The 12,401-nt window shown below is 33.6% G+C and overlaps 1 protein-coding gene across 1 annotated transcript; it reads left to right on the top strand.

The window, feature by feature from the left end:
- The first annotated feature begins 4,743 nt into the window (after positions 1 to 4,743).
- Positions 4,744 to 11,045, top strand: LOC120347247 (uncharacterized). Its single transcript, XM_078112331.1, has 6 exons — positions 4,744 to 7,588; positions 8,172 to 8,256; positions 8,563 to 8,698; positions 9,239 to 9,309; positions 9,498 to 9,624; positions 9,768 to 11,045. Exons 1-6 carry the CDS (start codon positions 7,479 to 7,481, stop codon positions 9,785 to 9,787), a joined length of 549 nt encoding a protein of 182 aa, XP_077968457.1. The 5' UTR covers positions 4,744 to 7,478; the 3' UTR covers positions 9,788 to 11,045.
- Positions 11,046 to 12,401: the final 1,356 nt, after the last annotated feature.

Genomic DNA, 12,401 nt, shown 5'->3' with positions numbered 1-12,401 from the left:
GTTAGCAGCAAATCTCATGTAATTAGATAAAATCTTAGTAGTTATCAAACGAAAGTATGTTCTAGCTCTCTTTATTTTAAGTCTTACTTCATCCATCTTCTTACTATACTACATTTCAAAGCTAACGTTACAAGCAATGTCGTCTGAATATAAGAAGTTTTATTTCGCTCATAGCAAAGAACAAAGTTCCTCAATGGAACATTTTACTTTAATATTTCTTTGTTAAGAGACTTTATTATTTTGTTTGATCTTGGCAACCCGTGACACTTCGCTGTTACGCAAATGGCGAGAGTATGTACGCAATAAAGAATTCTATTCGTAATTTCTATCACCTGCCGTGTAGGTTATTCGCTATTTTGCGGATAAAAAATACTAATATATGTGTTCATCATGCACTTGTATTTTAAAGCAAATTTTGATTTTCCCATTTCGATTTTCCTTTTTAAAAATAGGAAGATCTCATTCAACGGAATTGTTTATTTCGGGGAAAAACGCAGCAATGTTTCCCAAATATATGAACAAGTTTTTATTTGACTCGTTAGATCAGTGCATATTTTGGGGAATTTGACAACAACCGATCGCGCGGATGACGTATAAAAGGGGAAAAACATAATTCGAGCGATTACGTCAACATTCATCATACATTTAAATTTACCGATATATATATCGCATACTCTAGAATCCCTAGATAACTGAGAAATTATTACCAGAAGGCGAAAACTAAATGACACTGGCACAAACTTCGCAACTTCGTAAATCCTATTCAGGAACGCTTTTAGATATAGGCTGAAAAGTACATTGAACATTGTCGACTTGACTTCGGCTTTATGTACATAAACTTCAACCTATGACATGACACTTCATATCACGCCTCATGCGCGTGATTTCAAACATAGGTTAATGAATACCTTTATTACCCGTTTGTTCCACACACCTACATACCCGAGTGCAAAGAAAATCAGCAATAAAATATGCACAATACATACAGGCATGTCAAATTTTGAATAGCACTCAAGGTAAGCGTACCCAGTTGAACGAAACTGTAAGGCCAACTATCCAAAAGAAAGTGTCTAAATGCTGCATTCGATATTAATAAGCAAAGGATATAGTTTAGAATTAGATATTGTAAAACTATATCCATAAAGTCTTATTACGAACGTAAACTAGTTTCGAGTACCATTTATAACTACAATAATTGTTTCCTATTTGCTTCATTGCAAATTTCTGAGGGGACTCTTATGAAAAATGTTTAAATTGCGAAATACACGATTATATTTCCCCTCACGTCATTTTACTCTATGATTTTGTGCTACAACGTCGATTACGTCTTCATGTCCTCATGAGCGGGGATGCCCCTTTCTCAAGGCTCAAAAAAATTTATATCTATATTTTTTAGAAATTATCTAACAGACAAGGCAGCGTCGGAGTCGCAATTTCTAACTTTGTTGACTCAAAAGTTGAAACGAGAGTCTTCCTAGTCACAATAGGAATATTTAATATAGACTAATGCCTCTGGCCAACAGAATAAAATCTGCTTTCTGCAATTAACATTTTTATAAAGCTGATTGCTCTCTTTTGAAAGCCTGAGGTGAAATGAAGAAGAACAGTGCGGAAATTACATATGAGTGCATTTTGAACATAAACAAATTTATCAGAGCCTGATGACTGACCAATTGGAAAAAGCATGCATCGTGATTTTACCCATACTTGTACTGAAGCACGAAACCGCCATTGCGACATAAACCAGTCAGAACCGGAATTGGACTGTTCGCTACAGAAATAACTATTGAGCGACCCGGTAATCCACCCGGTTCTCATATAGAACGCATTTCCCTTGATCAACTTAATTGCATACTTTTAATTTTCTTATTACTATTATCGTACATGCGAAATTACAACAGCCTGTTGTCATAAACAAAATATTGCTGATGCTCCATTTAAAAATAAAAAATCGTTATACATATGCTGCTATCGTTGCGTATATGCATTTCAAATTACTTCAGCTTTGCTCACTAACACACTGATGCTTCAATATACTTATGTTATAGTTATATATATATACTTAACATATTTTCCTATACACCCCCACAGTTATCCCATTCCAACTATAATTAGTTTCTTCACAGCAAATTTTTCAACGGACTTTCCTAAAAAAAAACTGAATTAACGAAAAACGGTGCGGCCTATATGACGTTATGGATGATGATGTCATCTCCCAGAAATGCGAAATTTTTTTGAAATTACTTGGCAGATAAGTGTAATCATATACAGTACGCAGCAAAGTCAGAGTAGTTTTGGTGAAATATTCGTTAAAGTACGGAATTTTAAAACACTCTCCGGTAAAAATTTAAACCCCATGGAGTCTGGAACCGGATTTATAATCAAATTTATCAATTTGATGAATTTGTGATAAAAAAGATGTTCGAGTTTGAGTCGCACTGCAAATTAAAAAATAGTGACTGCATTTGATTATCCAGTAGTTGAGAAGTGCGGTCGGAGCCAACCATTGTAGTTCGCATGATTCGCAATCTTCTTGACTTAGAAATATGTTAGTACTGTGAGAAGAGAAATATTCATTTTGAAGTGGTGAAATCCATAAGTCCGAAATAATATTTTTCGTAACACAATGCATATAACACATTTTTAGATAAAGGTTGTGGTTTCAGTGATTTTTCAATTTGAATTTAAATGTGAATTATTCGAAATTAACAGTTATATACCTCTACCAAATAATGTGGAATTATGACCTCTACAATTACCGCACGGGAGTCGCTCATTTTACTGACAAAGAACATCATAAATAAGGAAGAAAATAAGAATTATTACGTAATATATTATAAACTTACCTAATTTTACCAAAGTTCACCAATTTTATTATTTTTACAATTGAGAAATATATATTTTAAGCGAGTTTAATATTGCCGAAAAGGCAAATTTGCCGAAAAAACAAAATAGCAATTTTGTCGATAAAAATACCATATTTTAATCTATTCTGTCTACTGTACGCTTCTGAACCTATTCTATTCTACTTAAACTCTAAGCCGTAGAAATAAAATAAACTTCATGTTTATTACTAAAACTCCTATTTATTAGAAAATAGTTAGACAATTTTGGTGAATATTCTTCCCAATTTCTTACAATCTTGTCCGTTCTTTTACCAGGTGTAAAAGATGCGGGAAAGTTTTAGACGCCAATTTAGAAGCAAATTTACCATATTCGGTTGAACAGACAATAGACACTCAAAAACAAAACCGCAATTGCGTCACAAACCGAAATCGGACTGTTCGAAGCAGAAATAATTTTTGGACGACCCGGTGATTCACCCGGTACTCACACAGAACGCGTTTCCTCTCACTAATGTAACGATTCATTTATGTCTCCTTTCATATTCGTGTAAATTAACATGGATGCCTAAAGCCTTCGATTTGTTTCAGCACTGTAGTGAGAACAATGCCTATATAAAAAAGCTACCTATTCTACGTTTTTATAAAAAAAAATGATTGAAATAGAAACCATTGTTTCCCCATCAGTACCGCGACAGCGGTTACGTCGATATGGGCGATGATATCAATTCCCGAATACGGAAAGAATATTTTGAAGAAATATAGAAAATGAGAAAATTCCCTAATAGACGAGTTGAGTCGCATGCAAGGCAGGTAAAATTCGAAGCGGGGTATTTTGTAGTATATAAATCTAGTTGGGGCCAAAGTTTTCAAACTCCCCGTTTTCAAGAGTGGGAGTAGTAAGTTCAGATTTTAGGAATATTTAATATGATATCTTTAATATAAACTGAAAATCATTTAGCTGCCTCAAACAATTTCAGCAAAGATCAGGCAAAAATAGATATGCTAAATTTTGTTCATCAAATTTGATTATGGCAAAATGGAGTTGGAGCGAATATTTGTAATCCAGAATCCTGAGCCGGAGCCCGATGGCTCGTTGCCAATTGTCGGGGACACAATTAAACCCTAATACGCAACCAAACTCATGTTTTTCATATCCTTGAATGGGTTGTCGGGACAAATCTAAAAAAAATATTACAGATAGGGATTTGTAAAAAAAGAATTGTTTTAAAACAAGTTTTTTTTGCCCTTTTTGTTCTAAATGGGTACTATTTGATTTTTTTGTATGAAATATGTTGAAGAAAAATGGATGTAAAAACTTGCCAAGCGCTTCTAATTTGCAATAAGTCTTTTAAAACGCCATACATATCGATAGAGGCTCATACACACCTACTCAAGCAGTAGTTAGGTGGTTTGCGCAGTAAGAGGTAACCGATAAGCCATTACGTTGAAAACGCTGCCACTTTGGGAAAATTGAAAAGCGATCAAATAAATGAGTTTGTATAACCTTGAAAAACTCTATCACTTCAACCTTAAAAACAAAGTTTGCTAAGCCTAAATCAACCGAACAGTATTAACCGTAATAATGCCTTCATTTTATGAGAAAAACCCTTGTTTGAATTGCTTTTGTAGTAGGCTCGTGGGCTAAGTTTCATGATTTTTCTTACTCAAAACGTCTCCCTGATATCTCGAATAAACATTTTGGTTAAAATCTTATGACTTTGGTGGAGATACAAACGTGGCGATAAATGTACGCAATAGAAGTAAAAGTCAAAAAAGAAATTTTTACTTACATTTTTGAAATTATAATTCCGGCTGCGCGTGCAGCTGCCAGAATGCAACGTTTTGGCGTAGTTTCGCGGCGATGCAAGGGGTTTTTCAATAAAAAATACTAAAAATAAAGATAAAAATTGATTTAAAAGAAGCCCTTGTTTTACTTTAGATTGGCATTATCTCATCAATTGACAAGATAGATGGTCATGTGCCGCTCCACATTTCTGCAGTTCATTACGAATCTATTTTCGTTCTATTATGTATTTGTGGACGATTTTTTTAATTGAGAGTTTCGTTCGCTGTTGTATATTTTCTGATGTGATTCACCAGAAAGGTTTCTCTGAGCGGATGACTTGTCGATCTTAGGCGGCCCCATTATCAACTGCCGTGAGTTAATGTCCGATTTTGCATTTTCGATACAGTTTTTGATTTTTATTACTTTATATCGCACATTGATTTCACCCTATAAAACAAATTATTGAACCACCATACCACATTCTATAATCTAAATCATTTTGTTGGACGCGAAGTGTACATATTGATATATTATCAGAATTGACGTTGTTATTGTTGTCGTTGTGACCAAATCTCCTTTTCAATTTCAAATTTTCTTCCGATCGCAACCACGCAATTGTTTGCCGATTTTCTCAGCTATATGGACTAACCGTACCGGTACCGATGCCATACCCACGTGCCAATATCGAATCTGACGTATAAGGTGAAACGGGGCTTCAAAACGTTTATTAAACATGAAACCGACAATGCGTCACAAACCGGTTGAAACCAGAATAGGACTGTTTGATGTGGAAATAATTTTCTGTCTGGACCCGGTGATCCACCGGGTTTTCTTGGTGAGCGCTTTTCCCTTGTTGTTTCTCCTATTCTGTATATAAAAATGAACAACATGTTTACCTAAATTAAATCATGAAATGGACAAGTATAATAAATCGAATATAATATATAAATTCCTACTTATTGTGCTCTTCAATTGTCCAGGAAATACAACGCAATGACGCGGGATTGAATAGATTGAATGTTAATGCAAAACGAAACTTGAAATTTTCACAACACCAATCACGGTATTATTTCGTTTACTTTTATTTTTTAGATTGATGACAATTTCACACATCTTAATATTCAACTCAACACAATTCTATTTTTTTACATTTCGGTGAATCATTTAAGTCGCACAAGTTTTATTAAGGATTTCGTAATCGCGCGATTTCGAAATTAGTTTCACGACTTCAATAGACTTTACAACATACCAAGGTATATTCCCCATTCCTTTTGTGACAAATTTTCATTATTTGTCCGCCCACCATACTCGTATCAAATAGAACGAAACTCTCCTGACTTGTCATTTGTATCGATATTCGTTGATGAAGGACTTATTGTGGTTTTAACTTTGGGGAATTTCAAGTTAATATTTCGTGCATTTTGCCAGAATTTTGGATGACTGAGTTCAGTTCACGGAAATTGATCAGTTCACGGAAAAGTTGAAGTTATTAGTAAAAATTTTGATTCTTTCTGTTGTTCCATGACTTTGTGTTATTCTGTTTTTCGAGATATGATTTATTGAACATAACATTACGACTATTGTTGGCTGAAATTCCGCTCATGATTCCGAATGATTTGCCGACCTATCGTAGTTAGGCAGCTAACATTTATTGTAGATTTTTGGTTGTCAACAAAACTTTTGTGTTAAAAATTTTCTCCCTCGGAGGCTTCCGATTACTGGAAGAATTGATCTTCCCTTGTTTATTTTAAAGGTGGAAATACGCCATGACGTGCGATCTATTCCAAACAATATTTTTGTCTTTAGTATTTAAGTATTTAAATACTTTAAGTATTTATGATATTGATAATATTCTTCTTTTCCGACAAGCAAAGGTGGCCTTGTTTGAAACATCAGAAGCATTTAGATCTAATATCAAAATTGACTAAATATCGTATAAGCACGAAAGTTTGAATTTATTTAACAAAAACTGATTTCCAAATGTTGCAACGGTAGTTTAATCCAACATTTCAACCGCCTCCTTTCAGGTAATTTTCTAGGAGAGAGTTTTTTTTTTCAAAATGCCTGATCCCTCGTTCGATTATTTCCGTTCCAAAGTTTGAATATCGATCAGAATAATTGATGCAATGTCGAAGGCTATTGCGCAAATCCAGTAACGAGCAATAGTCGTGGATGACGTAATAAATATATTTTAAGATTCTATAAATTAAAATTTAATTTCTCGCCTACCTGGGGGTTCCCCCGATAAATTGTTGGGTCTTAACTTTGAAATCAGTTCTACAATGAACGCTGAACGTGATAGGAATTCAGTTCATTCGGAACAGCTGGATAAGACGACAGACATGTAGATTTCCAGCCAGTTCAAATTTATGAAGTATTATTTCTGCTTAGTTTAGATAGTATGGGTAAAAATTTATGGTGAACAATGAGATACCCGGGTTCATAAATTCGATGAACGAACATTTATTTTAATGAATTTTTCAAACTACAATCTATTTTTATCGAGGTTGTTGTTCTGTATATTATATGACTTGGGTAAAATTTAATTGCTTTTTGAATACACAAGAGGAAATGGCTCTTCCTCATAGGTCGCGGTGGTGAAATTCCCAATCGGTGCCCACCTGAGGAAGTTAATGGGAATTTAATATTACCAGCATTGCAGTATAAAACAAGAGATATTAGGATGACGCAATCAGGTAGTATGATGTTAAAATAATTTCATTATAAAGATTTGTGGATATATGATATTTAAAACTGCCTCCTCGTAAATTTTTCATAACTTGGAACACCTGAAGTTCCTAAAAATATTTTAGAAATATTTTTCAGTAGGTTTTAAATATTTTTTGATGCTAAAGACGTTCGCATTTGTTTTACTTTGCAATACAATTGCAAAATGTGATGAAACAAGCGACGATAACTATTATTACACGGACGATGAAGGAAGTGGTGAACAAATGTAAGTGTATATCTTAATCAGATTAAAAAATACCTAAACATAAAATCGTAATAATGAGACACGTACAAACCCAGTAGATGATCTGGAAGCACAATTTGGGATTTGGGTTGCCTATAAACACTAGACGAAAAATATTTCCACAGCCGTACTTGTTCTTTGGATATTAATTTGAAGTAGTAAAAATTTAATTGAAATGAACCTATGGATCGTTTTGCCAAATTAATGTTGATGTTTGAAAAATATCGATTTTCTTCCAAACTTATGGATCAATCGATTTGAGATTCTCAAAATATTTATGAGCAAAGGATTAAATTTTCTTATAGTATGCAATATTTCAGTCAGTATTTTTCAGGCGTATGGGAACACATGATCGTGGAACGTGCTCAGTGACTGCGATACGCGATGCTATGTTTCTGTATTTTTATTTGATCGTTGTTATTTTGTCCTTCGATTTGATATGCAATCCAAATTTGAAAAAATTTTGAAATTTTTCTAAAATTTTCACCGACCTACTAGAAACTTTAATGTTTTTTTTTAATATTTAGTGAAGTGGATTACTTCATATAAATATTTTTCTTTGCAGCGATCTCGAAGATCTTATAAACGACGGAGTAGAGACCTTCGTTAAAGGAAATGACCACCAAAATTTTATATTGAATTTATATCAGGTTGTTACATTTTGAAATACATTCTTCGTGTTTATAATTTATCAATTTTATTATTGAATTTTACAATCCCAGTAGGCAAACTTTGACACGTTTGTCTTAGTATGAAGTGCCACAGTTAATAACATAAGACAAGGAAGTTTATTTTCTTCGCTCAAAGCGAGAGTACGTGTGAAAAGGCAGTAATAAATGTAAAATTAATTTTATCACCAAAAGAATCTCTGTATTTCAAACCCGCCGACTATAAAGTTGGGCCAGTGTCACATATTCGGGAAGCGTAAAATGTTGTTTGTAATTTTCTTTTAATAGAAAACGGTGACCAAACACGGAAAGTGCATCGCAAAATATGGACAACAATCCCGCTACGACCTGGAAATGAAAACTTGCTTCAACTGCTCGATTGCATCATGCGACGGAAACCCAATGAGACTTGCTCTGTGCCAAGGTAGAACGATAACCATAAAAATATGAACTTCTGCTTTAATTAAGCTCGAAATAAGCCTGTGCTAAATTGATGCTGTTAGTATCAACTTGATGTTGATGGGGCAATTGTACTTGTTGTTGGTAAAAATCGCTTTTCTCAGCGACTACTAGACAAATCGATTTCAAATGTTCTTTCGTTGTAGATGGCAAAAGTTGCTAGCAAACATTTTTATTATTAATTATAGTTTTTTATTAATTCAATTTATTTTAAGTAAATTCTAATTAATTAAAGTTTTTTTATTCTTCAAATTTAAATTTACTTTCAGTCAATGATACCCGGTATTTCGCATCAATTTTTTTGCAAAAAAAATTCTGATCCCTTACGCCTCCGTCACGTTGTCCACCATTTTTTTAGAAAACTCGTCGAAATAAGGTCCTAAAGTATCGTTACGGATGCGTCACTCCAGTCAGTCAAATTTTTAACCAATCCGCTGCTTCTCAGCGGTAACTGAAATTTCTCGCACAGCACATATTCTAGCATTGCTCTATTTTTTAATTCCAGATTATCTCTTTCCCAAAGTTTTCCTGAGTAATCTTCCACGTCAAAAAGAAGAAAATTCTTTGCCTTATATGGTAAGAACAAGTTTTAAACATACTTTAAGACTTCTGCAGAAAAATAGTTAAAAAAGTTATTAATATGTAATATATATTTTTATAGACATCCGTTTGTGTAATTTACCGTTACTACTATTGAATAAACTTGTGGTCTATTCTGTGGTCTATTTACAATGAATTACATTTCGCGGTATTTTTAATTTCAGATTATACTCATTGCTGGTGTCTGTGCCCTCGCCGTCGGCTTAACCTGCCTCTGCGGTAAAGTATATCGCATGAGGAAATATCGTTACAACAAAACCACCGACGCAACTGGCGACCGTTACACTTCAGGTGTCTTTTTGATTATTTGTTTTCACAATATAATTCAAATAATTAGGCATTTGTATTTTGGTCAAATACAAATGCCACTTCCTTTGTTAATTTAACATATAAAAAAATGTTGGCCACAAAACTGATTAAAAAATACTTTTCAGTTCCAGGACATGATGCGTAAAGTGAAGCAAGCCAGACTGCAGAAAAGAGAATCATGTTTTATGTATTATTTCTTTAGATTTTAATTGTTTTGTTGTAAATTTTCCCGTCCGATTTACTTTAGCAACAATTTTTTAGACCTAATCTAATAATTGCTTCCCTGAGTCTCAGCTATCGCAGCTTTTCCAATGGCATATTTTGATTACTACAACTAAATTAAAACTTCCCGAAATACAAAATAAATATTGATAGATTTGGTTTTTACGTAAAGTTAAAAAACTCAATTAAAGGTTGCCTAATAGCTATCAAAGCCATGATTACGTACAAATGTTTACAATCATGCCCGAAAATCTGACCGAGTAAAAAAATCTTCGATAGGTCTCTAATATTTGAATTATATGTCATTTTTGTTAACAGAATTTGATGTTTGATGTTTGTATAAGTAATACATATATACCGTTGTACAATTGTAAAAAATGTACTTTTTTTGTTAGCACATTTTGTTAACCATTTGAAATGAAATTATAATTTTTTACACACACCCCAACCCCCATTTCACTGTCCCCTCAAAACAAAGATATGAGAAAGATTTATACAACTCAATGAAAAAAGAAAATTGTGTGGCATTATAAAAGACAGCTAACTTGAATATATAAGTTCCTTTATCGATGTACGTGTTGAATTTGTAAAATCTAATCAACGTGAATATGCTCCGCGTTGGTTCCGGATTCTAATTTTAGAATTTGGGACCTAGTGGACATGGTGCTTACCTACCGCGCGATAATAATCCAGTCTTGCGTGTGCTATATAGCTTTATATTGCTAACCATGCTCTTCTGATTGCCACAATCACTAATTTTATCAACTTTCGAAAGTAAACGTATGGAAGTATATCAAAAATTGTAGTGGGGAAATGAGTGAGTGTGAATGATGAATAAAATACCATTTTTTTACAATTTTTCACAGCTAAAAGTACATTTTTCACCTTTTACAATCTTCAAAAAATTAAAGTTATGAGGAGTTGCTTTGTAAATGATGTTGTACATTAAAATATTCACAAAATTTCGTTTGTGATGATATTTTTACTATTTTCGGAGAGTCGGTTTAGTAAAAATTCATTAGCAAAGATCACGTAATTTGTCACAAAAAAAATTGAAAATGAGAATATAAATCATTCATCATCGTATATCAACTTTGTTTATTATGAAACTTGTATAAATATTTGTGATGCATGCATAATTTTAACAATATACAATTTGGAATAAATGAAACGTAGAAGAATTCCCTCGTAATATTTGAAATATGTTACCTATTCTGTAAGATCTGTCACGTACACATATTGCGTAATTGACTAACCACAGGACGGGAAAGTTCATATAATTAAGAACAAAAGAATGAGTGAGGATCGGTGACGGAGGTGTGGCTTTGCGTTTACAGACTTGAGAAGGCGAACGACATATTTATGCTGTTAAATTATATTAATTTGCTTTGTTCCGTTCGTACACAGAGAATTTTCGAATACCTAGTGAATTTAGAATCGAATCGAATCTCGAATACTTTGGAGTTATTTGACTTTAATATTTAAACGACGTAATTAGATTCGACTCTTCATTACAAATGGTCTCCCGGAACACATAACTTACTGAAAATATAGAATCGATCAACCAGTCAGTTCGCTGAGTTGAAACATAAGAACATGTTTCATCAATATCTGGCAAGGAAGAAAAGAGTTGTATGCGGAAATTGCATTTTGAAGAGATTTCTTCACCAAAAATCAAGATTTAAAACGATTCGAATAATTCACTATTTATTTCAATTCGAGTAATTCATCTCAATGTCCATCAAGCACGATTCGAATACTTTGATTTTCGCCTTTTGTTAACTACTTTGATCGCTCTTGTGTCTAGCAAAACATCCACATACCAATGCTTGTAATAATGTTGTCACATTTTCATTTGTTCCTAAACATGTCTATACTCCCATACACTAGTGGTTTTCGCCTTTTGGGGGTCGCGAAACGCCAAAGAAATATTCAATCACTGATGTGCACAAATAAAAATATCGGATATGAATATAAACTAGCGGAATCATATAAGGAGCAGCAAAACCCTGCTGGTTAAAAGCCACTGCGCCAGACAAACGATATGTAGGAATAAATGATGTTATACATAGGTATTTTATTAAAGCAGAATCGGGATAATGCCAGAGAAATTCTGATTTAACATGTATCAGCTCCTATAAAGATAAAGATTACTTTCAGAAATGCCGGCCAACAAATTACGGCTGACAAAGGAAAGGATTTTGCTTTTAGTTATTAATTGAACCAATTCATTAAGTATATGATAATAAACAAATATCATTAGGCTGTTCAGGAAATTATTATTTCAGCAATTATGCCTTTGCCGTAATGGCGTCTAAGCAATGATTCCCAATCCATTCTCAACACGCTGATGCGCAAACTAAGGCAAAATAAACGCCCGAGACAAAATTATCACAAAAAGGCAAGAATGAGAACTATGAAGAACAAAATGTCTTGCCTTGCTTTAAACGTCTAATTCAGGGTGGTCCAGTGTTGCGAGGTTAAAGGGCCGAAAAAACTTTTGAGGAGGTCTCGCGGGCCGCAGTCGGAAAAACACG

This window comes from Styela clava, chromosome 1 (genome assembly GCF_964204865.1).
Source record: "Styela clava chromosome 1, kaStyClav1.hap1.2, whole genome shotgun sequence".
Classification (NCBI taxonomy): domain Eukaryota; kingdom Metazoa; phylum Chordata; class Ascidiacea; order Stolidobranchia; family Styelidae; genus Styela; species Styela clava.
The sequence above is the reverse complement of the archived record's forward strand: the minus strand, read 5'-3'. Positions and strand labels throughout refer to the sequence as shown.

Bases quoted from the DNA above. Each gene is read 5' to 3' on its own strand.
- LOC120347247 (XM_078112331.1), top strand. From the start codon at position 7,479: ATGCTAAAGACGTTCGCATTTGTTTTACTTTGCAATACAATTGCAAAA. The intron at 7,589-8,171 runs GTAAGTGTATAT...TTTTCTTTGCAG, and splicing joins GAAGGAAGTGGTGAACAAAT to CGATCTCGAAGATCTTATAA. The intron at 8,699-9,238 runs GTAGAACGATAA...TTTTAATTCCAG, and splicing joins GAGACTTGCTCTGTGCCAAG to ATTATCTCTTTCCCAAAGTT.